The sequence below is a fragment of the Pelmatolapia mariae genome, linkage group LG9 (assembly GCF_036321145.2).
Source record: "Pelmatolapia mariae isolate MD_Pm_ZW linkage group LG9, Pm_UMD_F_2, whole genome shotgun sequence".
NCBI classification, from domain to species: domain Eukaryota; kingdom Metazoa; phylum Chordata; class Actinopteri; order Cichliformes; family Cichlidae; genus Pelmatolapia; species Pelmatolapia mariae.
The window spans coordinates 38047193-38073045 of NC_086235.1; the positions used below are offsets into that span (position 1 = coordinate 38047193).

The 25853-nt window shown below is 41.4% G+C and overlaps 1 protein-coding gene across 5 annotated transcripts in view; it reads left to right on the top strand.

Moving 5' to 3' along the window:
• The window catches only part of palmdb (palmdelphin b), an 88118-nt gene extending 65422 nt beyond the window's left edge, over nucleotides 1-22696 (top strand). For 2 of the 5 annotated variants that reach the window (XM_063484527.1, XM_063484530.1), the window contains 3 exons: nucleotides 13062-15444; nucleotides 15532-15623; nucleotides 19509-21301. In XM_063484527.1, the coding sequence (XP_063340597.1) occupies nucleotides 13062-15444; nucleotides 15532-15623; nucleotides 19509-19670 (2637 nt within the window). In that variant the 3' untranslated portion in view covers nucleotides 19671-21301. The other 3 variants (XM_063484532.1, XM_063484531.1, XM_063484529.1) reach the window with 3 other exon arrangements.
• Nucleotides 22697-25853: the final 3157 nt, after the last annotated feature.

The following is a 25853-nucleotide window of genomic DNA, read 5'->3' on the forward strand; positions in this document are numbered from 1 at the left end:
CATCCTCTGTTAAGATGATCATGGACTGCTCCACTAATGTTGAGGTTGAATCTCTGAGCTGACAGAAAGTGCTAGGTGCGTTTTTACTGCACTAGCAGTCTGGCATCATTGTCAAACTGAAAAATTAAGCCGTAGCACGATGGAAAACAAATCTTACTGTATTTTTCTATGTTTATACTTCCCCAATAACCACTGGCTCAAATGCAGCCCCAAACCATGACACAGCCTTTTTAACTGTCTCCTGACCTCCACCATACACATCCATAATTAACTGAATCAAGATGTCAAATTTAGATTCATCACTCCATAAAACTTGTTACCACTGACTTTCGTGTAGGTAATGCTCCAGTCTTCATCAACAGTAACAGGATGGAGTGTGTACCATGGTTTAGATTCCACGGGACCTCCTAGGATCTATCAAGGAAAGCTAACATCACAGCTCTGTTGGATAAGGTCACTTTTCCTAAGAAGGCTAAAAATGCTCCCCCTACAGGTGCTGCCGACCAACTACAGCTATACCACAGAGACCTTTTTCATATCCTAACATCTTCACACAGCAGCAGATCAGAAAACAGCTGCTTGGGTTAAGAGACTGAAAGATTTCTTGACAAAATTCCTTCACCGTGCTGTAAAAGACTCACTGTCAGTTTTGCAAATGCTTGATTGCAGTTTGCAGCAGATTGCTGCTAAGCCTGGCCCAACCAGTTATTAGGTTTATGTGGAATCACTTTTTCCCCACAGGGCCATGTGGGTTTGGATTTTTTCCCCTTAATCATAAACACCTTCATTTAGAAGGTGCATTTTGTGTTTACTTGTGGTATCTTTGTCTAATATTTACATTTGTTTGATGATCTGAAGCATTTAAGTGTGAGCAAACATACAAAAAATATAGGAACTCAGGAAGGGGGCAAACACTTTTTCACACCACTGTACAGCCTGGTTTGTCACAATGTTACTGGAGACCAAGGAGATGAGTAAGTATCTGGTTAGACACAAACACAAGCACCAGGAAGCTTACTGCAGTTCTGTTATTGGGTATGAATGTCAGGAACGGTGTTGGTTATGAAAAGAATCTCTTAATGAAAATGTTGAAGCTTCTGGGATCTCAGAAACATGAAAGTGTCTTAAATCAGTTTAACATAAACCAGTGGCCTTGGAAACACTTCCAGTTCTCTGAAAGTCTGTGGGTAAATCTAGGAAGAGCTAACACTTTCCTAAAGACATTATGGTCTCACGTGCTAGTTTCAAGTCATATTAAAACAATATGCAGTCAATTTGTAAATGATAGTGATTATAAGAGACAGTAGTAGCTAGTATTAAAGTTCTAATGTTAAGCCACACAACAATAAAGTAACAATTACCGTTTTTAATATGAAAGACAATGAATCTTCAGATGCTGTACAGAAGCACAAAAATCAGGCTTAAGCTCGTGCAAAATGATCTGGTAACCCAAACTTTAATTAGTAAAGAATAATAAATAAGAACAAATAAGAAAAACTCTTATTTCTTTTCAGCACTGTGGCCAGGTTGACAAAGAGTCAGTCTGTTGAGCAGAGGATTTGTGTAAACTTAAGAACTTCATGAATTTCTTCAGAAATAACATTTTAACCACTAAAGAAAAAAAAATCATTACCAACTCACATAACCATCTTATTATTAGGAATACCCAGAATAGAAAAGAATAGCCCTTCATTGTCATTGCACATGGACAAAGAAATGATGGGTGCTCCACACCAACTGTACAGGAATAAAATATAAACAGTAAGACATGAGGAATAAATAAAAAACAAGGCAAAGGAACACTTTGGAGAAGAAAGTGCTTGGAAGCAGAGCAAAAGGACTTGGTCCGAGTATTGAGTCCATATGTGAGTGGCCTCAGTGACGGCATTTACTCAGACCATGGCTCAGATTGGTGAGGTGAGTGGGCAGGGGTGGGGTGTGGGGGCAGTCTGAATGATCCAGGGGAAGAAGCTGTTAGTAAGTCTGGAGATGTGGGACCTGATTGACCTGAGGTGCTGACTGGAGGGGAGCGGGTCAAACAGGTGTTGAGCAGGGTGCGAGGGCTCACCTGTGCTGGCTTTGCTTTTCCTGAGTCAGGAGGATCTGGTGATGGCCTCCAGGGGTGTCAGAGGGCAGACAACGATTTTTTTGGGCGGTGTTAATGACCCTCTGTGCAGCCTTCCTGCTCTCAGTCATGTTGTTGAATTGTGTTGCTTACATTGTTGAGATATACATTGCTGTGCTTGAGAGTCACCATCTACCGGAACCAAATTCCTGGTTGTATGTGTGCATATACATGGCCAATAAACACGATTCTGATTCTGATTTCTCAGTCAGTGTTTATATTTACTTCATCTAAATCACGGTCCTTGTTTGTGCCACGGACCGGTTTATGTCTGACAATATTATCACGGACCGGCCTTTAAGGTGTCGTGGATAAATACAACAAAATAAAACCAGTACCAAAAAAAAGAAGATTTATTCATAACACACGGGAAAAGACCCAGGGAAACCGAGTTACTGATAAAAACGATAAACGCGACTTCCCACGCCCAAACAGACACAAGCACAGCATCTGGCTTTTAACAATAAATTATTAACATAAATGGCACTGTCACCTCTGACCTCCTCAAGAAAAACAACAAAAGAAATGACAGAGTCTGACCTCCCTGGTCTAACAACACAGGAGAAAACAAGGCTTCCCAAAAATATTTGGGAGCTCACTCCTACTCACTCCGCACTTCACACACATGCCGGAATAACTAAATGGCTATGGCTGCGGTTGCTCAGTCTGGACCTGGGAAAACTGCATGGAACGCTTTCCACACCTCAAACGCTACGGCTCTTCCATCGTCCTTTATTGGTTATGTCCGCAGAGGGAGCCAGTAACAGCAGGCCCATCCTTCTGTCCACCAATCACAGCCGAGCCCTGCACAAGTGAATTGACATATGCAAATCCAGAAACCACACATAAACAACACATGCACGTAACAGATAAAAAAATGATAAAAACCCAGAGAACCATAAATTTCACACCTGAGCCTCAACTCTTGCGGCCCGGTACCAAACAACTCACGGACCTTTACCGGTCCGTGGCCCGGGGGTTGGGGACCGCTGATCTAAACCATCAACATATCTATTAGATCCCATTCTGACAAGAAGAAATCCTACCATTAATTAATGCTTCGATCTTAAATATGATCAATCAATCTCTATTAGTGGACTAGGCACCATAGACCTTTAAGGTGGCAATAATTAAACCGTTAATTTAACAGCCATTACTGACCCAGCTGACTTAGCCAATTTTTTCATCTCAAAAATTCTTGAAATATGTATCTGATCATCTGTAGAGGAATATTTATTATTAGTTTTATTCTAGATTCAAAATTGATCACTGCACAGAAACAGCTTTAGTGAAGGTTACAAATGATCTTCTCTGACAGTGGACTGTGTGCTCGTCCTGGTAGACCTCGGTTCACTGTATGATACTGTTGTATTTGGCCATGAAAATCTTAGAAATGGTGTCCTATCAGATAGTCTATGTGTCCCTACCTTGGCCTCAGTGAGATGTGGCCAGGATATGTCCTTTAATGCACATATTAAACAAATATGCAGAACTGCTTTCTTGTATTTGTGCATCATCTCTAAAATTAGAAACGTCCTGTCTCAGAATTATGCTGAAAACCTAGTTCATGCATTTATTACTAATCACATTATCTTAAAACATCCCTGAAAACTCTTTAGAGCTGATCCAAAATGCCGCAGAGAGTACTGAAAGAGAGCAGGTTTCTCCTATACTGCCTTCTCTTCATTGGCTCCCTGTTAAACCCAGAATCAAATCCTGCTCCTCACATACAAGGTCTTAAATAATCAGGCCCCATCTTATCTTAATGACCTTGTAGTACCATATCACCCTATTAGAGCACTTCGCTCTCACACTGCAGGCTTACTTGTTGTTCCTAGAGTATTTAAAAGTAGAATGGGAGGCAGAGCCTTCAGTTTTCAGAGCCTTCCTCTGCCTTTAAGATTAAGCTTCAAACTTTCATTTTTGATAAAGCATAATTAGGGCTGGATCAGGTGACCCTGAATCCTCCCTTAGTTATGCTACAGTAGGATGATAGCATGATACACTTCATTCACACTCCTTTCTTTTCACACTCGTCTTTTCACCTTGCATGTGTTGATCACTGTCCTGTGCTTGCTCACAGCAGGTCGTCTGATGGTTGGGGTTTTCTCTGTATTAGTGTGGGGTCTATAGCTTGTTGTATAAAGTGTCTTGAGCCAACTGTTGTTGTCATACGGTGCTATATAAATAAAACCAAACTGAAGTGACCTGAACTGAATTTAATGTAGGTTTAATTTCAGTAGATAAGTAGTGAAATTTAAATTCATCTCACTACATGTCCGTTCCTCCCAGAGAGAAAAAATAAGCACGTGTTTCAAATCAGTCCCAGTGTAGGATAGAACGTGTCCAAAAGGACAAGATGATCTCCTCTCAGCTTGACTGTGTTCATCAGAGAAAGCTCAAGTATTGGCTGCCTCCAGTGTAGCCCTCCTTCACCAGCTGTCCAATCAGAGGCAAACGCAGCCAGGCAGAGCTGCCAGTATAAAGCTGCACTCAGAAACAGAGCAGAGCCCTCTGCATTAGCCTGCTACCCTCTCTCAGGTAGGTCCATTCACACACACACACACACACACACACACACACACACACACACACACACACACACACACACACACACACACACACACACACACACACACACAAGTTTACCTTTGTTAGAGTGCAGAGTCACACCACAGTATGGACTTCATCTTCTCACATGGAAATGACGCTGTTTGTTGATGTGGATGTAGTGATGCTGCGGGGGGGGGGGGGGGGGGGGGGGGGGGGTTGCTTACCAGTCAGTAAGCAGTGAGGTTAAATTGTCCTTGTGGAGAGATGCTTTTGTTCTTTATGTTGTTGATAGAAATCGTATTCTCCGTTTGGACTTGAGTGCTGACATTAAGTGTAAAATTCTACAGAATTACAGATTTGATTTAGCCTTGTAAGTGAGTGTGCTTGGAGATATGCTCACTCACTCAGTACTCACAGTTGTTCTTATGGAGTGTATTCTGGTCTAGGTATAGGAAGGAGCCCAGTGTGTGTGAGAGAGGTTGGATGAGTGGCTGTTTTAAATTCATTTGTATGAATTCAAATTCAAAGATTTTTTCTTATTCTGCAGAAAGTGATGTAACACAGTAACATCAGTGATTGGGAACACGTTGTGTTGCCTCATTTTTATAATGGTGAAAGAACTCTGAATAGAAATTCAGCAGCTCATAGGAATGAATTTCGTATGTATAAATACGATACACAGTGCTGTGAAAAAGCATTTTGCTGATTTGTCACACTTAACGCACTTTCTGATCATCCTGCCAGGCATGATGAAGGAAATCATGATTTAAAACTGAAATATGTAAGTGTGAGAAATTTGCAAATAACTAAGAAGTCATGAAAAGGGCAAATGTGTTTTCACAGCACTGTATGTAATCATGTCTGTTCTGGCTGAGACCAACGTGCTGAATGCTTATTATTAACATCATGTGTGTTCGTCTCATCTCTGCCTGCCCTTACCCCATGTTGTCATGGCAGATGGCTGTGGAGTGATTTGTTATCGTAAGTCACACGTGGAGAAAAAAAACATAATCGGAGCAAATATTTTCATTTCATGAGTGCAACTGCTTGTAACTTCAAAAACCCACGCATACAAGTCATATGCACAGAAAGCCAGCGTGTCTGCTCTGTGCACTCAGAGAGGAGTCAGGTTTGACTTTTACTGCACAGCTGTCCCATTCATCTGTACAGTACTACATAGCTTTCATGATGTTAAAAAACAAAACGAGGATCAGGTACGTCTAGCTATTGTAAACTCTGGTCAAAATACAGACATTTAGTCTGCAGCAAACACAGAGTTCAACGGTTTTTAAGATGTTTTTCAGTATGAAAGTGAAGCCAGTGATCAGTACATCCACATGTGCACAACACAAATAACAAAGTCGTCAAACTTTACCTTCAAAACATCAACAAATCATCAAAAAGACACAAAGTTACTGATAAGTAGCACAGATCAATCTTTCACAATGATTTTGGATTTTTTCATAAAAGGCAGATATTTCATAGAGAACTATAATGTTATGTAGTATTAATATAACATTATCTAACTAATAAACTGTGGTGTGATTTACCCACAGTGAAATAGCTCCAGCTGTGGTTTACAGTTTAATGCCTCAACAAGTATATTTTAACAAATAACATTTGTACTTCTGCTTCACTAAAAATGTCTTTTTACAGAATGTACATATACTATTACTACTTTTATATAAGATTCGGGATAGTTTATCTTCAGTATTTGATCAAAGTGTTTTCTGGCTCTTTATGGAAACAATAATTGCTAATAACCACAGATCAAAGCACTAACACAAACAGCTCTTTAATAATGGTCCTGTTAGTCTCTTTATGAACACTATTAAGATTTTAAATAAACATATACACAAACTTAAAATAACTATAAGAAATATTTGAGCAGTGACAACAGACAGCAGATAGATGGTTGGCATTTCCCTGTGGACTGTGGGTCAAAGGCAGGACACCAGAGTGACGGATCCACAGACACACTGAAGTTAATCTGCTGTGTAGTCACACACAGATAACCACAACACATAAAAACAAGTAGCACGCAGTGGCTACAAGCATTGCATGTAATTTGTTCTATTATCCTTCAGATTTACACATGATGACAGCAGAAACCTGTTTAAACAAATGAGCTCCTCATCAAAGAGAGCCGGTCACACCGTCCTCTCCTGTTTCCAGATGAAACACTGGAGCCTGAACCCACAGACAGCTGAGCTCTGGAGCCAGATGTTTAGTACTGTGAAGCACACTCACCGGCAACATGAGCACGGCCTATATCTGATCACATTTTTAAAAGTTCAGTTTACTTAGTTAACTAAGAAACTAAGAATCTGTTTTCTTGCAACTGAGTTGCCAAGCTGTCCTTTGATTTAATGCAGTAACCCGAACTGTCCATCAAAGTGACCAGTTACATTCCTCATTCCTTTGAGCTCGGCCTCCAAACATTGAACATGAACATTAAACTTCAGCAGCACACCTGCCTGCTTCTTGTTGTCACATGTAAAAGTGTGGATCATCAGTCCACAGCTGGCCAGCCTTCCCTGATTCTGCTGTTTTTCTCACCAGTGTTTTTTTCCAAAGGTTCATCTGATGTGAATCCTATTGTGATTTATAAAAAAAAATAAAATGACCAAATATTAAAAGCCTGAAAGAAATCTGTTGCTGTTATATAAGCTGAACACCACTGCTGAAAGACTTCAAGGTCTTTCTTTTCTTCCAGATTTAAACCAATCACAGGTGAGCCCTTTGTGGGAATGTGGAGGAAAAATCCTTGGGAGAAGTTTTTGCATGTGTCAAACCCCACAATTATAAATGTGACATTTAAAGAAGAACAAAATGTTTGAGAGGTTGCTCAAGAAGTGTGGAAATAAATGGTTTTCTGATAAGTAGACGATCATTTAAGATGATAATTCAAAAAGCTCTTTTTTCTTTGTTTGATTTTAGACATTTTAGCATTTCATTGTATTGAATCTAAATCCAGTAGTTAATCCTGCAATTGAATCCACGCTAAAGCACCTTGAGGTAACTGATTTGGCGCTATATAAATTAAACTGAATTCATTTGTCTTCTTTCTCTCACCCCAACCAATCACAGCAGATGGCCCCGCCCCTCCCTGAGCCTGGTTCTGCTGGAGGTTTCTTTCTGTTAAAAGGGAGTTTTTCCTTCCCACTGTCACCAAAGTGCTTGTTCATAGGGGGTCATATGATTGTTGGGTTTTTCTCTGTATGTATTATTGTAGGGTCTACCTTACAATGTAAAGCGCCTTGAGGCGACTGTTGTTGTGTTTTGGTGCTGTATAAATAAAATTGAATTGAATTAATTTGAATTTGAATTTATATTATAAATAATACACAAAAAAACAGAAAACCCCAACAATTAAATGACTTCCTATGAGCAAGCACTTTGGCGACAGTGAGAAAGAAAAACCCCCATTTTATCAGGAAGAAGCCTCCGGAGCCATGACCGACTGGGGATGAGAGGAGGACAAAGCCACTGCTTTATAGAGATCCCATATATAGACAGTGTTCTGTATACAGAGGAGGACAGTTTGCTGAATGTTTGATAAAATTTAAATCAGCAAAACAATGAATGAAGGAATGTCTTTTCCAGAATCATCCAACAACCCCGTAATTCCATCAAACTTATAGAATGCCAGTGGCAGTGAACTCTGTTCTGGCCTAACATCATACTTCCTGTTAAAAGGGGGGTTTTCTTTCCCACTGTCGCCAAGGCGGTGTATGGTAGCTGTGTTGGTTTTTCCCAATGATTACAGTCTTTCTATAGATGCAACACATATATGGTGCTGATGAAATTCATCTGAGAGAACATGAAAAAGAACAACACAGCTGGATTCCAAACATTTTAGTCCTTCCTTTTAAAAAAGGAAAAGGAAATTTGGGGATTTCACAAAATCTGTCCAACACTTATCCGTGACTATTGTTGAATTTATTGTTTATACTAACATGAAGAATGCTTTCAGAAAACAAACCCATCTGTATCAACTGAATATAAAAAAATACACAAAGCTGTGCATCCAGTGGTCAGATAATCAGATAGTTATTTGTCTTGTATTCTCTGAGTGCTTCCAACACTTTTGTAGAGTGTTCTACAAACCCCAGCATTACAGCTACTAGGTGGATTTGTTCCAGTGCAGCAAACCAACAACGAAGAACTAATTACTCCTTAAAGAGATGATGAAAGTGACCGTCAGACTGGACAGTATATCCTTGCCTTTTTTTATAAACACAAAGCTCATTGCTACAGCCAGGGATGAAATAAAAGTGACGCCCTTCAACTGCTTTTTAGTTTTAGCTTCCCTGTTTTCCACCACAGTCTAGGTTCTGTCTCTAGTTACCTAACATTAGCAGTAACCATCCACAGATATTGTGTATTGTCTTAGATCCAGCTTGTGTTAAATCTATGACAGGTTTTAGTGTAGGGCTCCATGATGTAAATTAGACTTAATACATGTCGTGTTTCGTGTCCACTTTAAGTACAGCACTGCTTCCAATCACATTTAACAGGCTGCTGATGAGTTGTTGCGGGGGAGGTGGAAGTGGAGGAGGTGACAGCTGAGCATTGCAGTATAAGTGCCAGGCCTTTCAGTGGTTACCATAGCACCAAGTCTGTCGCATTCATGTGTCGTTACAGGAGAGTGTGTGTGTGTGTGTGTGTGTGTGTGTGTGTGTGTGTGTGTGTGTGTGTGTGTGTAAAATCTTCCACTGGCAGTCTTTGCCACTGTGACTATCCAACTGCAGATGAAACCAGATAGAAAACAATTTGTTTCATGGTCCAGGAAGGTAGGATGAGACTGAAACACAAAGACAGGATCTTCCACAAACACTGAACTCAGCTTTGAGGACCTAAATATTACAAAGTGACCAAAGTACAATTAAATATTAGTCCTTGTTGGTCCTAATTAAAAGTAGGATCGGGAGGCATTTTAGCCACATGTAAACAAGCACCGCTAACAGAACCTAAAACCTATAAAGGGCTGTGGTCCCAAACCATACCCCACCTCGAAAGGTTAAACCTTACAACACACTAAGACTACACGGTAAATTTACACAGTTAAAGAAGGAAAAGAGAGGCCATAAAGTTCATGAGTTTTATTGTTGAAGTTTCTAAGGACCTGTAGGATTCCTCAGTGAGCAAACAGGTGTTGGCCAGCATGTGAAACATCCGTTAAAATATTTTCTCACTCTGGAAAGTTACGGCCGGGGTTGGCAGTATCTTCCAGGAAGATGCAGCTGATGATATTTTTTGCACTTTTTGCTCTTTGAAAAGCCATTTTTGTCTCCTGCAAGAAGGAAAGGAAAACTCAATTTGTTTTTTCTGTTTGATTCGTTATTTTCTATATCTATATACACATGCTGCCTGCTTCGTTTGAAACAAGTAGCTGACTGAGTTATTCTTGCCTTCTTATCAGCTCAAAGCAGTCTGGACATCCTCCTCTGACTTCTGACATCAACAGGGGGAACTGCTGCTCACTGAATATTTTCTCATTTCAGACCATTCCCATGGTTGTACATCAATAGTGTCTGAATTACTCACAGCAGCTCATCTGCATCAACAATCATCTTTCCTCTTTATGTTGAGGCTTGGTTTGAACTTCAGCGAGCTGTCTCAACTGTAGCTACATGCCTACACACTTTGAGTTGCTGCTGTTTTAAGACTGTATATATTTTCTTTGTCTGTTGTCTCATGCATATAGTTCCACATGTATCATTTGCTTCTCTCAGTGCTATCAGTTTTGTTTCAACAAATCCTTCACGTTTCATTTTTCTGTCTGAACAATTTTTCTCTAGCTTATGTCTACATTTTTACAGAACTATTTCCAATGTCAGCAAGGCTTCGATAATAAAACGAAACATTTTGATAACAAAGTCTTCATACTGTGCTGAAAGTGATTGAATTCCTATTCATGTTTAGACAAATGTCAAATAAGGTTTAATTGTTTTCATGGCTTTTGCACAAGCAAGTCTGTGTTATGAAAATGCCATAACTTGTTAAGAAGTGCATGAAGAGCAGTGAAGATGACATCCCTGCTGTGAGAACTGTAATAACATCAGGAACTCTCAGTCCACTAAGCCAGCAGTCCCCAACACCCGGGCCATGGGCCGTGAGAGTTGAGGCTCGGGTGTGAAATTGATGGTTTTCAGGGTTTTTATTGTTAACTCGGTTTCCCTGGGTCTTTTTCTGTGTTGTAGTTGTGCATCTTATATTGAAAGAAATATTTACACGTTACCATAGTGACCAGAGAGCATTAAGGGGCAGAGAGGAGGATGTTGCTCTCAATGTTGTTGGCGCGTTTCAGGAGGACGCTGCTAATAAAGTTACACAGTAAATTTGTGTTTATTTACAAAATACCACAGTTTTTGTCTTGATCGTATCATTTTATTTTGTTGAATTTATCTGCGACATCTTAAAGGCCGGTCCATGAAAATATTGTCTGAGATTAAAGTGGTTCGTGGCGCAAAAAGGTTGGGGACTGCTGCTCTAAGCCAGCCCACCACTGAGAGTGGATATAGATTCAGGAGTGGAGTAACCATCTGCAACCTCTAGAAAAATGTACCGAGACAGTCTTGTTAAAAATCTGCTGCTATCTACCAGGATGATGAAGACGAAATGAGGGTGGATACTTCTGCAGTTGCCTCACGGTGCTTTATTTTGTAAGGTAAAGACCCTACAATAATACAAAGAAAACAGAGAAAACCCAACAATTATACTGTGCCCCTTTGAGCAAGCACTTCGGTGACAGTGGGAAGAAAAAACTCCTTTTCAACAGGAAGAAGCCTCTGGCAAAACCAGGCTTAGGATGTGCTGCAACAGGAGAAAGACACCCTGTGGAAGAGAGCCAGAGATTAATGATAACTAATGACTAAATACAGAGTGCTGTATAAACACATAGGGAGTTAACAAGGTGAGGGCCCTAACAGTGGCCATAGTAGTTTTGTTGGTTATCAGAATCAGAATAGTTTATTATTCCATCCATCCATTCGCTTCTGCTTATCCTTTTCAGGGTCGCGGGGGGCGCTGGAGCCTATCCCAGCTGTCATAGGGCGAGAGGCAGGGTACAACCTGGACAGGTCGCCAGTCTGTCACAGGGCTAACACACAGGGACAGACAACCATTCGCACTCACATTCAATCCCGCATTCACACCTATGGGCAATTTGGATTAACCAATTAACCTATCCCCACTAACTGCATGTCTTTGGACTGTGGGAGGAAGCCCGGTGGCATGGTGGTTAGCACTGTTGCTGCACAGCAAGAAGGTCCTGAGTTCAACTCCACCATCAGGCCAGAGTCTTTCTGTGTGGAGTTTGCATGTTCTCCCTGTGTTTGCGTGGGTTCCTCCTGGGTACTCCGGCTTCCTCCCAAAGACATACTTTATTATTCTCTAAGGAAATGATGTGGGTTACAGTTGCTCCCAGACAGTAACAGACTAAACTAATTAAATAGTACAACATGTTACAGAGTTTACAAATTTAAAAAATAGCACTAATATATACAAAGGCTCAATTGTACCGTATCACCCACAGGATGATATGGTACTGTAAGGTCATTGAAATAGGATGAGGCCTGATTATTCAACACCTTCTTTTCCATGAGAAGGATTTTAAAATCTGTGTGGCAGAATGGGCCAAAATGACATCAGAGCACTGCATGCGACTAGTTTCTCCATACAGGAGGCAGCTTGAAGCTGCCATTATCAACAAAGGCTTTTGTGCAAAAGATTAAAATTTGAATGTTAATGTATGTAGGAAGTAGCATCCTGGCATTTGTAATGGCAGTACTCACTTTTTCTATTTGTTTAACAAACATATTTACAGACAGACGTGTGCACGCAGACACACAAACACACAGGGAGAGTTTAAAGTCTTTTGTATTGTGTACATTTCTCTCACACTGTTTATACTTCTTTTGTCTTTATTATTTGGTTACTGGTGTAACTAAACAGCATATATAGGGCTTATGGTCTGAACATGCTACATTTTCCTATGACATTATTTAGCAAAAACACTGCAAACAAGACTTGATTTTTTTGACAGATAAAGCTGCAACACAAGATTTAAGACACATTTGCTGATGTAGCAGCAATCAGCCCCTACAAAGCTTACTTGTGTGGTGGTACCCAGACCCAGTCCTGTAGTCTTACATAAGAGGTAGACATAATAGACAAAAAATACTCTCTAATTTAGCTGTTTTTTATATGCTGCCTGTCTTTCTGCACTGAATGACAGAGGAAACAGAGAAATGAACTCCAACACACACACACACCTATGTGTGTGTGTGTGTGTGTGTGTGTGTGTTTAAAACAAACAAACAGCAATTCTCCGCTCTAAAAAACAAATCTTTCCTTCTCTTATTCTCTTTTTACTCAGAAGGCTACCTCAGTGGATAGAGAGGCAGATGGAAAGGAACTGAATAAAGGTTGCAGCACAGCTGAGGATCACAACTCCATGTCCATCACCATGGAAACAACAGAACAATCAGCGTTGGAGATGGATTGTGAAGTGGATGTTGGTATGGCTGATTCACCTAAGCAACAGGATTTTATTGCAGATGATGAGCTTGTTTGTTCAGCGACACCGCCATTAGTCCCAGAGTCCCCGTTGGAAAAGGTAACGCTCGACACTTTATTAACTGACATGCCAAGCAGTAGAGACGCAAATGACAAGCTTGACTGCTCTGACCCCAATGTCTGCACTGAAACGGCTTGTCAGAATCAAAAAGAAGCTTTGATTTTGGAGCCGGGCTGTGAAGAGCTCAGCAGGAATGAATCAGTCACCTCATCTGTGTCCGACCCACTCTCCAGTGTAGACAGTGTGTGTGAGAATGACCCCCAACATAAGAGGAGGAAAACACCAGAACTAGATCCTGAGCAAGAACAGACCCCTGAGCTAGAACAAGATGCTGTACCAGTACAAAGCCCAGAGCCTGGTGAAGATCCTGAGGAACTAAGTCTTGAACTAGAGCAATACCCTGAACCGGAGGAATACCCTGATCCAGAACGCAGTCCTGAACCAGAGCAATACCCTGAGCCAGAGCCGTTCCCAGAATCAACGCAATACCCTGAACCAGTGCTAGACCCTGAACCAGAGCCATTCCCAGAATCAACGCAATTCCCTGAACCAGTGCTAGACCCTGAACCAGAGCCATTCCCAGAATCAACGCAATTCCCTGAACCAGCGCTAGACCCTGAGCTAGATCAGTATCCTGAGCCAGAGCCTGGGGCTGTTGACAATTATCTGCATTCTGAACAAGATGGCTATCTAAATCTGGAAATATATAAAGACCCAGAGGCCCAAGAACTCATATTTGAACCATCCGTCACAGAGGAGTCTATGTTAGCACAGTGCATTAGAGAAGAAGCTATGTCAGATGTCTCCACTGAATCCTGCCATGAACCTGGTCCTGATGAAATGGAAGAATGCCTGAGAGTTGAGATTGCAGCAGCATCCTCAGATAGTGAGATGGATGAAAAATGGAGAACAATATTCTCCTCTTCTATTAATAAAGAAGATGATGATTCATATTTGGATAGTCTTCAGTTGAGTGCCCAGGAGCTCTTTGTACAAAAAGCTGAGATGACAGGTGCTGAAGAGCAAGACAGCAACGCTTTTCATGAAGTGTGTTTTGAGGTCCCGCAAGTGGAAGACATTCTGGAACAGCCCGAGGTTAACATTCCTTTCCCCAGCCCTTCACAAGAGGTTAAATATAACCCGTTAGGCCTTCAAGGCTTGTCTAAAATATCTGAAGATGAGAGTGAGAATGGTAAAGATGCCAATTATAACCACATCACTCACCAACCGCACATCAGCGTAGATGCAGTCAAGAAGCTACCTAAAGACTTCTGTGTGATACAGGAAACCAAGAGTGAGAATGTTAGTACAGAGCACGTGGACTTCCAGCTGGCTCGTAAACAGTGGCGGGAAATGGAGGAACAAACCAAAAACAAGGTAGTCTTACCTACAACCAAGCAGCTGAGCTTCCACGGCAGCCACAGCTTCATGTACACTCCAGTACGCAACATTGACAGACCTCACAAGAAAGCACATGATCTGGAAAACTTAGATCTGGTTGGGGAGTATCCTCACACCCAATTTAGCCCCTGCTCAGAGGATTCTGGTTTGGATGATTCCAGTTACAGGTCCCCTTATGATGATCCAGAAACAGTTGAAAGGGATATTCGCATATCACTGGAGAGGGAAGAAAATTTCAAAAGGGAGAGGGGCCTTTCCAGGATGGGCAAATCAACTGATTGTGCACCATCAAGAAGTATCCCTAGATCAATAAGCACTCCACTGACGCCATCATTCATCATCACCTCCTCACCTACCAAGGAGCCATTGAAACATGAAATGTCAGCGAACAATGTAATTATTCTGGACCCTAGCAATGATTTTACCTCTAGTCCCAGGCATGTTAAAGACAACATGAAAGCTCAGTCTAGTGAGTGGCACTCCAAAGAGACCAGCTCCAGTGTCATCATCCTGGAGACGTCCAATTTGATTATTCGCAGTGCCTCTGAGTTCTCTCTCAGTAAAGCATGTGAGCAGCCCCAGGAAAAAATGTTCCTGAACAACCCATTTTTCAAACTACGTTCAAGAAGCACAATATCCTTGGTGGATGAAGAGATCAAGATGGTAAAGCAGAGGGAGGATGAGCTGAAAAAGGAGAGGGAAAATCTGTATGCCAAAGACAGGTTCAGCGCAGAAAGAGTATTGTCAAATCGCATGGAAACGTTGACCTTTAATAACTCAGGTATGCTAGCATGATATTCACCATGCATGTTTTTCCCTCCATTTGCGTATGTTAATGCTAATTATCAATTGTGGTGTTTCTTATTAGTTGATGTTCCTGTGAAATGCAAGTCGTCTCCGTCTTCACCAATGAAAACCACCCACAGGATGGATCGTGCTGCTCTATCGTGTGATCACAGAGTGAGTTCTTGATAAAACATCTTTGAATTTCTTTTTCATCAACCAAAACATGCAATTTCATGCTTTGCATTTCATATTTGTACTGTCATTATGAAACCTGAGACTTGATAAATAAGCTCAAATATAAAGTGCTCATTGTCTCATTTATAGTGTAAATAAGATGTGAGGTGATTGTTTGTGTGTTTTTATAAATACAATTGTTTTATTGTAATTCATGGTTAATTCCGGCATTTACTAGTAATTTGTGTGACCTCATCTAACGTGAGGACTATTTTTGCCTTATAAACATTTATAAATAAATGTAATGTCTCTGGCCTGTGTCCAGACATGCTGACACCGCTGTAAGTGATGTCGCACAGAAAGAGCAGCAAGTTCAATCTCTGTCTCTGGGAATAAAGGGGGTTGGTATCCTAGGGAGATCTCAACAGAAGACAAAACTGTGCGGATGAGGTGTGAGACGTGTACATACTCCACCCAGACGAGATATGATGACCAAGTTGATGGATTGTTGGAAGTGAGGCAGTGAAGCGTAGCCTCCAGCTCCTGATTCAACCATTCTGTTTGGCTGTTGGTCTGGGGATGATACCTGGAACTGAGACTGACCCGGGCTCTGTCATGTTCAATTTCTTCAGAAGGAAGTACAGGAGAAATATATGTCATTTAAAAAGATTTAATTTGCTTCGGCAGTTGGAATTACAAGTTACAGCGCTGGACCTCCATGTGAACACAGCCATCTGTCTTCACACAAAGGACGGCCCTGGATCGGGCCGTATCGTTTTTATAACCCAACAATAACACACTATTATTATAACTGTCTTCTTCCCCGAACCATCCTGATGTCTCCACTTGGCCTCCTCTTCACTCACGACCCTCGTTATCTGCTTCTTTTCCTGGAATGACAAGACAGAAAAGAAAACACCTCCCTGCCTAGCCTTGATCATTTTAATAATATCCTACTACTGTTTCTATTTATCTAGATCAGTACATTCTGTTCGGACTCTCTTTGGCCTAGCAAAAATCCTTCTAACCATTATCTAATGTGATGTGTAAGCATGTAGCAAAACCCTCTGCTTCCCCGTCAGTTCTCAATATTTGGAGTGACAAGCACTTTCTCTGTACTTAGTGCTGTCTAACTGCACAATCACACTCCGATGGATGCATCGGAGAGAAACTTGGGGTTAGCATCGTGCCCAAGGATACTTGGCATGCAGACTGGAGGAGCCTGGGATCAAACCACCAACCTTCCGATCAGTAAGTGACCTGCTCTACCTCCCGAGCCACAGCCACCCCAGTCCAGTCCCGTCATGCCGCTGAACAATGTTTTAGATCCTCAAAACACGGAGCGCCAACTTGTTTATGAGCACATTGCGTTGTGTATATAAAAATAATAAAAACAGCTTTAATTAATCATTTTAAACTCTAACACATCCGAATGCAGAACAGAAGGACTGCCACACCTGTGAAGTAAACTGAGGACCTCGATCAGACAGGGTCTCCACTGGAATTCCGTGGAGTCGGAAAACATGATCTGTCAATAGTTTAGCTGTCTCAACAGCTGATGGCAGTTTGTCCAATGCTAAAGGTGGGCTGAATTAGAAAACCTATCCACACTGGTAAGTATTACAGTTTTTCCCAAGGAAGCAGGGAGACCAGTAACAACATCCAGGGCTATGTGGAACAGAGTCTCTGTGGAATGGCTAGTGGTTGGAGCAACCCGAAAAAGCACTGGTTATGGTGTTTATTGCAGGCAAGCTACTCTCTCACATCCTTTTCTACCGAATCCCACCAAAAGTGACAGCGAAGCAAAGATATGGTCCTACTCATCCCAGGATGAAAGGAAAAATGGAAGGTATGGATCCAGTGGAGTACTGTGGCACATGTAGAGGTGGGTACAAACTGGCAACCAGGCGGGCCAGTACCTGGGTTAGGCTTCTCCTGAAGGGCCTGCTGGATCGTGTCCTTGATTCTCCAGGTTACTGCACCCACCCTGCAGGAACCAGGGAGGATGTAGCCAGGCTCAGCAGTACTAGTGTTGGTGGCGAACTGGCGGGAGACAGCGTCTGACATTTCTGGACCTTGAGCGATAGGAGTTAAAGTTAAAACGTGCAAAAAATAGTGACCAGTGAGCCTTGACGGGCGTTCAGTCTCTTGGCTGTTCTCAAATAGGTTAAGTTCTTGTGATCTGATTCAGCTTCAGGTGACCAAGTGAACGAAACTTTTGCGAACATGAGGTAAGTTACAGGTGTCTTGATACATGCTCAATCATCCAGGTGAGTAAGTGACTTCTTCAGTCTCAGCTGACTGCAGGTTTCAATCTTATAAACAGTACATTTGCATAATGACTGAAACCAGCCCACTGAGGAACAATGGGCTGGGAGGTCAGTTCCTTCATCATAATCATGCAAATTCTCATGACCATTGATCAACAATGACCATTGATCATGGCCATTGATCAAGACCCACTGATCAATGGCCATGAGTACCACTCACAGAGAGTTGGGGATTAGCTGCAATCACAGCATTGTAAGATGGTGACAGATGTGCCAGTGGTTGTTGAGTCATGAGAATTTGCATAATTATGATGGAGGAACTGACCTCCCAGCCCATTGTTCCTTCAGTGGGCTGGTTTCTGTCATTATTCAAAAGTACTGTTTATAAGATTTGTCACGGTTTGGTAGGGCAAACCGTGGGGAAGTGATGAAGGAGGACCCAGTCGCGGTGCTCTGTATGTAAACAGTGCGTTTATTTACAGTGACGAAACTGATACACAACAATACATTCCCGTGTGTCCCCGACTTCCACTCCGTGTCTTCTCCCAGTGTTTGTGCTCCGTGTGTCCGCTCCCTCGTGCCCGTGTATACTGTGCCTGCTGCCCTCTCAGCAATCCTCCTGGGAAAATAGAGGCAGTAGTTAGCACCCTCAGTACACTTGGTAAGCTCACACTCACAAACAGACCAGCTGGAGAACTGACAGGAAGTTTCACGAAATGATCCCGCGCCGGTGGGAGCTCCAAGACTCTCCTATGTAGCTCCCCCGACGAGCCCTGATCAGCAGCAGGTGTGTGGCAGGAGTTTCGGGTGTGGCCAGTCCCCTAGCAGGGCCACACCCACCAGGCCTGCAGGTGCTTGACATCCATCTTACAGCCAAACACATATATACACACACATATACCTGCCTATACAGAAATGTGGACACAGAACAGCAGCACAGTATCACCTATACATATAATAATATAATTCATAACTGCTCAGGGACCGTGGGTCGCTCCGACCCAGGACCCTGACAGATTGGGGAAACCTGCAGTCAGCTGAGACTGAAGAATTCACTTGGATGAGTGAGAAACGTTTCTCCCACAAAACGCCACATCCAGATGAACAGAATCAACTTTTGGAGATAAGTTACAGGTGCTGCTACCTGACTGTAGTTGTGGATAAAATGGGAAACGTCTGTACAAGTTCGCAAACCCAAGGAACTGTTGAAGGTGCCTGCGAGTGGAAGGAGTGGGTCATTCAGCGACTGCTCAGATTTTGGCAGGGTCCGTCTTCACCTGTCCCCCTGCCAGAAAATAGTCCAGAAAAATGACGGATGGTGAATGCAACTCGCACTTCTCTGCTTTACATACAGCAGCCGCTGAAACACCATGTGAAAGTGGATTCAATTATCTGGGAGATCCTTGGAAAAAATCAGAATGTCATTGAGGTGGACAAACAGGAAAAGGTTTAGGAAATCTCTGAGAATGTTATTCACTAGTGCCTGAAAAAGTGCTGATGCATTTGTAAGACTGAAAGGCATGACTTGGTATTCAAAGTGACCCAGTGGTGAATTAAAGGCTCTCTTCCATTCATTCCCATATCTGATGTGGACTAAATGGTAGGTGTTTTTCAGGTCCAGTTTTGTGAAGATGGTGGCACCGTGGATGGGTTCAAGCAGATGATGGGACGGCTGCCAGTGAATCCAGAATATAGAACAGAATGGAAGCTGGGACCAGAGGAGGCGGCGCAGGGACCGGGATCGGAGACTAATGAAAATAGGTGGGCTGAGACTTGAGACTCCTTTCAGCCCTCTCTCCCGCAGGCCATTTTCAATCCTAAGAGAGAGAGAGACCAGATCCTCGAAGGACTCAGGCATCTTGGGAGGCTAAGTTGTCCCACATCTGATCATTCAGGCCCTGAAGGAAAATACCCTGAAGGGCGCGATCGGGTCAGCCTGCCTCAGCTGGCGTGGTGTGCAAATTGATCACAAATTCCATGACGCTTCTTGAGAAGGGTTGCAAAGAAAGCTATAGGCACAAGGAGACAAGGTAAGTATGCAACAATCAACAGCAAAATCACAAGGAAATAGAGCCATGTTGTCACCATGAGTCGCTGATGGACTGGAAAAGAAGAGATGACCTCACTGGGCTTAAATGCAGCCACGCTGATCGTCACGGAATGAAACAGGTGAGTGAGAGTGTCCAAGGTCCTGCCCAGGGGTGAATCCGGGAAAACACAGGAGGAGATGGAAAAACACTGGCCGTTCACACGGACCTTGACATCATGTGCCTCATCACATGAGCCAAGGTGCAAGAATTCCTCCGTCTAACCTCACAATATAATAAAAACACCATATTTGTAGCCAAAAAGGGGAGGTGCACTGTTATTCTAAACTCAGCAGATTATTACACTAAGAGTTCTACACTCCTCAGAGACAACAGCACCTATGAAGCCTTGTCCCACACTAGAGTTTGTTTTTCTTTTCTTTTCCACAAAATTGACACCAGATGTTCTGGTTTATATTTTCATTCTCTCTTATATTTTTAGTATTTTTTCTTCTCTGTCCTAATTTTATTAGATAAAGAACTGAAGGCTCTGTTCCTCTTACATGTCAGTATTCTGGAAACCTCGAATGGGAATGTTTGTACCTGCCAATACATTTTTCTTTGTTCTGTATCTCTATGTGCATTATTTGTGTGTTGTTTCTGTTGTGAAAATATTACTGTGACATTCATATCCACAGTGAGTGTATGGAACTCCTGATCACAGGTGTATATTTTATGGCTTTGTTTGTTACAATAGTGTTTATTTTAGGCAGAAAAAACAGACTTGCTTATTCAGGAAACCTTTTACATCCTTTTTCTTTTCCTTTGTGGTGAAATACTTTTACTATGACATTTCGCCCTCCAAACAATTTAAACAGTATGCTTGTTATTTGTAGTAGCCAAAACTACAAGCTTTACAAAATAAACTCAACTTCATGCACCCGGCTGTATCATATTTGATGTCCAATTTTCACCATGAATTTAGTAAAAGTTAGTATGCCATGCACAGTAAAGACATGTCTCTTTAAGACAAATATTTATATTTAAGTAATGGAAGCCATGTTAAATCAGTCTCACTCTGAAGGCAGTTATCTTGCATTATAGTTTCGATGATGATTTGTACGTCTGTAAAAAGTATGTGCGTCAAATATAGCAGCAACTGGCATGACAGGGTTGTACCTCGAAAAGAAAGCAGTCACATCCTGTCTTAACTGACAATAGTTTAAGTCACAATAGAATAACAGAAAGAAAAGGTAGTGGTTTAGAAGCTCGACTGTCATTGCAAAACTTGCTTATCCCATCTTTATTTTAATAACCTGAGAGAGCTGGTGGAAGAGGTGGAGGGAGTGATGTGAATGCAGTAAACCAATAAAGTGTCTTTTGCCAGTTTCCAGAGATCCACACTGGAGGAAGACGCAAGAGTGCCATGGCTTTGCGCTGGGAGGCGGGAGAGTTTACAAAGAATGAATGAAATGGAACAAGTCAAAGGTTCACTGCAGTGTTATTCTCATTCAAGCCAGATGCACTGTTAAAATGGTTTGTTTCATGTTGTGACATAAATTCTGCTTCATGTGATGCTTGGGCAAAGAGTGTTTATTCTTACGTTAGTCTGAACAAAGTTTATTGAGCGCTGATGGCTGATCTGATAACGCTCAGTTCTGGCCAAGAGGTGCATATTATGTTTGTGAATGCCCATATGCATTTGACATTTGTTCATTACTTGTGAATAAATACTCACATTTGCTGCTGTTTTAAAGTCTTAATAAGCTACAAAATCTGTAATTGTTTTAGTAAAGTGATGTTTCTTAGACAACTAAAAGCAGTGCCAACATACTTTGTATTTAAACCCTAAACAACTATTTTTCTTCTTATTTTTTGGCTTGTGAAGAAGCACAGAAGGTCCTAAAACTGACAAACAGTGCAGTAAAATAAGAACAGACCTCAGCAGTTTGATATGGCATTGAGTGCATGTCCTGTTAATGCACTACAGTGTTTCGTGGATCCTGGTCTTTTGCTGAAGATTTCCTTCTGTGGGAATAGATTGGATAAAGGATCATTTCATTGTTTGTGCCATGTCAGATGACTGATTGGAGTTAGTCAGTATTAAACCTCCAATAATATGAGTGTAAAACTGTAAATGGACTGCATTTATAGAGCTCTGTACCTTTATTAACCACTCAAAGAATGTGACCCTAAAATGTCTCTGCTGGGAGAAAAGCGCATCAATTGTTCTGTTGTTGGTAGTGAGAATGAACACAGCAGGCTTCATATAGTCCCAGGCTCTCAGGATCTTAAGGCCCTGTGGATTACTCTGTCCCAACAACAAGAGGAACTCACGGTATGGTGAATGCTTCACATGGCTATAGTTACCATCTGTTTGCTTTTCTATTGTTCTGTCGTTGCAGTTGATGTGCTTTTCTGCTTTAACACAACTGAATTCTCCAAAAAGGCTCCAATATGTTTCTGTTTCTGTTGTTAGACACAGGAACATGCATGAAAAACAAGAGACTAGTTAAAACCAGCAGCAGTCCCTTTAATGCCATTTTCTTTCTCGCTGCTGAAATCATCAGAACAGCAATGTTGTGTGGCAAAAACCAGAAGGTGTACATACACAGACAGCTTTGCCTCAGTTTTATATGATGAATAGACTCGTCTGCCTTTAAAAAAATTATGAAATTAGACACAAAAAAACTGTTAGTGTCAAAGGATGAAACGAAAAACTAAATCATAAAACCTGGAAGCACAACAAGGGCTCTCTGAGAACGATGACACAATCTGAACCAATCCTTCATAAACAGGTTTGCTGACAGTGAAGCGTTTGTTCTTTCTGAGACGCCCCTGACAAATGTATAATACTGTCCACTTTTTGCTAACCTTTGAGACATTATACATGTCAATCAGATTTTTGATGTTATTGTATGTCTTGATAATAAAAATGTGACATTGGTCGGTGTATATTAACTGTATTTTCATATTATGCTGTTAGTTGCAACTGATATTTTAAGCTGGATGAACATGCATTCAACTGAAACAACATAGACATCACTCAGACAATCATATTATTAATGTCAAGATTTTTATGAGACTACATATAAATTTATAATTCCTTTTCAACCCTCCTTGTGGGGGGTCAATGAAGCCATGGCCTAGCTCTAAATTACACAGGGTAATTAAAGGTTACTCTAATAATTAACAACTTATTTATTTATTGTTAGAGTGGGTTCCTTTACATGAACAGACACACTGATGGTTTTTTAATAAATGTTTCAGCCTCTCTGAAAAACAATTTATACAAATTCAGTGCTTTCACCTTAGAGTCTATTGATCCTAAACAGTTTGTTTTTCATTTCAGGTTTGTATGCTTAATTGCTGAAGTATAGCTTACAAAACTTAAGGATTGCTTGCTGATGTTTAAACATTTTGTGTATAGCCTCCTCTGTCGCTTTCAGGGGCTAACTGGGGCTCTATTTGCAGGGGATTTTCACTGTGTATTCCTCATGCAAAAATAAATAAAGCTATATATGATATATGAAGAACTTTGTCTAGCTTTGTTTGCTGTTCATCAGCCTGTGATGCCTGTTGTGAAAATATGGTTGTGCAAAGGACACAGTAATCCTCAAAGTCACACTCAAAAGTTTATGAATTACAAAAAACAAAAACAGCTTATCTTCTTTATCATCTGGTGAGTATAAAATGTCATAAAATCATTGTGATTCTGTAAGTCCATGAATAATGTCCTCATCTTTTTTGAGATTCACTAAAAAAAACTATTTAATTTAAATAACTGCCTCATTTACACCAGAAAATAGATTTTTGTTGTTGTTGTTGTTGCCAGAATTTTTTTTTAAATTTATGTCATGTTTCAAGTTTTTGCTCTTATGTAAAACAATTTCCCAAGAATGGTGACTGAAAGTTTTCATAACTTGTGCTGCATGATAAGGATCCAAAATGAAGGACCCCAGACTCAGGGAAACACTCAGAATTGTAGCTTTATTTGCAGATAATGTCATGGATTGGCTGTGTGGAGGCGGATGAGGACCCAAACCCAAAACTCACGGAGACAAAAAGCTGAACTCAAAATCACTGCTTTATTGCAGGCTACACAAAGAAACAGAACTAAACTGGGAATGCTAACTGAGGACCGAGGGAACACAGGAAGGCACACAGGTTCGGGGAGGAGACATTGACGACGCGACACTGAACTGAGGGAGACATGCACATAAATACACAGAGGGTTAACGAGGGAAGTGGGAGCACACGGGGAACACAGCTGACACAGATAATCATAACAAGACACAGCAGGAGTAAACATAACACCGACGGGAGACTGTCAAAGTACAACAGGAAGTACACAGAGGTGCAGACAAGAGGAGAGGGAGAGCACAGACATAGCGGGCTGGGGAAACATGGAATAAAACACAAGGAGGGGAAACGGGGGTTCACAGATACAGAGGGTAACTAAATAAGGAACATCTTAACTGAATGACCTAGGAACCAATGCATAAATAAAGAGCAAAATACAAAACACACAAAAACTAAGAATACTGGGCCAACATGGCCCAGGACCATGACAGCTAATTAATAATGCAACTATAGTTGCACATTTCTGTCCCAAGCTTCGAAAAAATAATTCTGCCACTTCTTAATGTGAGCTGTCCAGGTTTATTTCTGACTCGTACACACAAAACAAAGCTACCACATCACGATGTCACTGTCAAAAAACTGTTTGCCGCTACAGCGCGCATCTCCGCCGCTACAGCGCGCATCTCCGCCGCTACAGCGCGCATCTCCGCCGCTACAGCGCGCATCTCCGCCGCTACAGCGCGCATCTCCGCCGCTGTGCTGGCTCATTCTAACTGCTACCACACAAAAGGACAAAACACGGGGCAGAGGCAAAGGAAACGGGAAGGGAAATAACTAGATGGGGAAACATACATGTGAAAGGACAAAATAGAAAAGGAACTGATGGAAAACAGGAACACAAAGGAAGGATTAAAGCTGAGGCAACTGGCAACTAAATCTACTAACTAGTACAAAAATAAGAAAATACAAAGCAAACCTGGAATCTCAATAACAATAGTGTTTACTGATGTTTTTACTGCTTCCTAAGTCATGTGATTTATTTTTAAGACAACCTCAAAGATCACATTTTGTTTGGATAATTTAAGCAGGTTGGACAGGTTGCGCTTCCTATTACAGCTTGGTAATAAAGGGGTAATAGTAGGGTAACGAGGGGGAAACAAGAGTGTAATAATTTCAAAGTTATTACTATGCAATGACCAAAGTAATAACAATGTAATATCCAAGTAATATCATGGTAGCAACAGCGGTTACAGTTGAGTAATATTACCATGAAATTTATGTAACACTTTATTACCACTCAGTTACCTGTGGTAGTTTCTGTGTAATAAGCAGGAAACGGAGCTGCAAAACTGCCTGTTTCTATTTAATAACATATTAATAACCAGGTAATAAATAACCTTTAAAACAAACTTAAAGAATAGTAATGACTACCAGGAAACACCTGTGGTAGTTTCTATGTAATAAGCAGCAATTTGATACTTTGGTCGTGATAGCTGAATAAAACAAGCATCGGGAAGTCTGCAATGAACTGGAAACACTGAAAGATGATCCTCTTTCACAGCTCAGTTTATCATGGATGACAACACATAACATTGTATTTCAGGGAGGAGAGAAGGTGGAGCACATTTTTAAACTGTCCAGTATAGAAAAATAAGATGCTATCCATGCTCTCCTGCTTGTCCAATTCAGGGTTGTGGGGGGCGCAACACCATCATCACCACCTTCATCACTGACTCTTAACCATCCAAACATCCAGCCTTTCCTCCAGTGAGGAGCACAAAGCCGCCCACTGCATACTGAAAAATTAAAAGTTTTAAAAGAAAAACAATGTTAAACCAAGCGTGATGTAA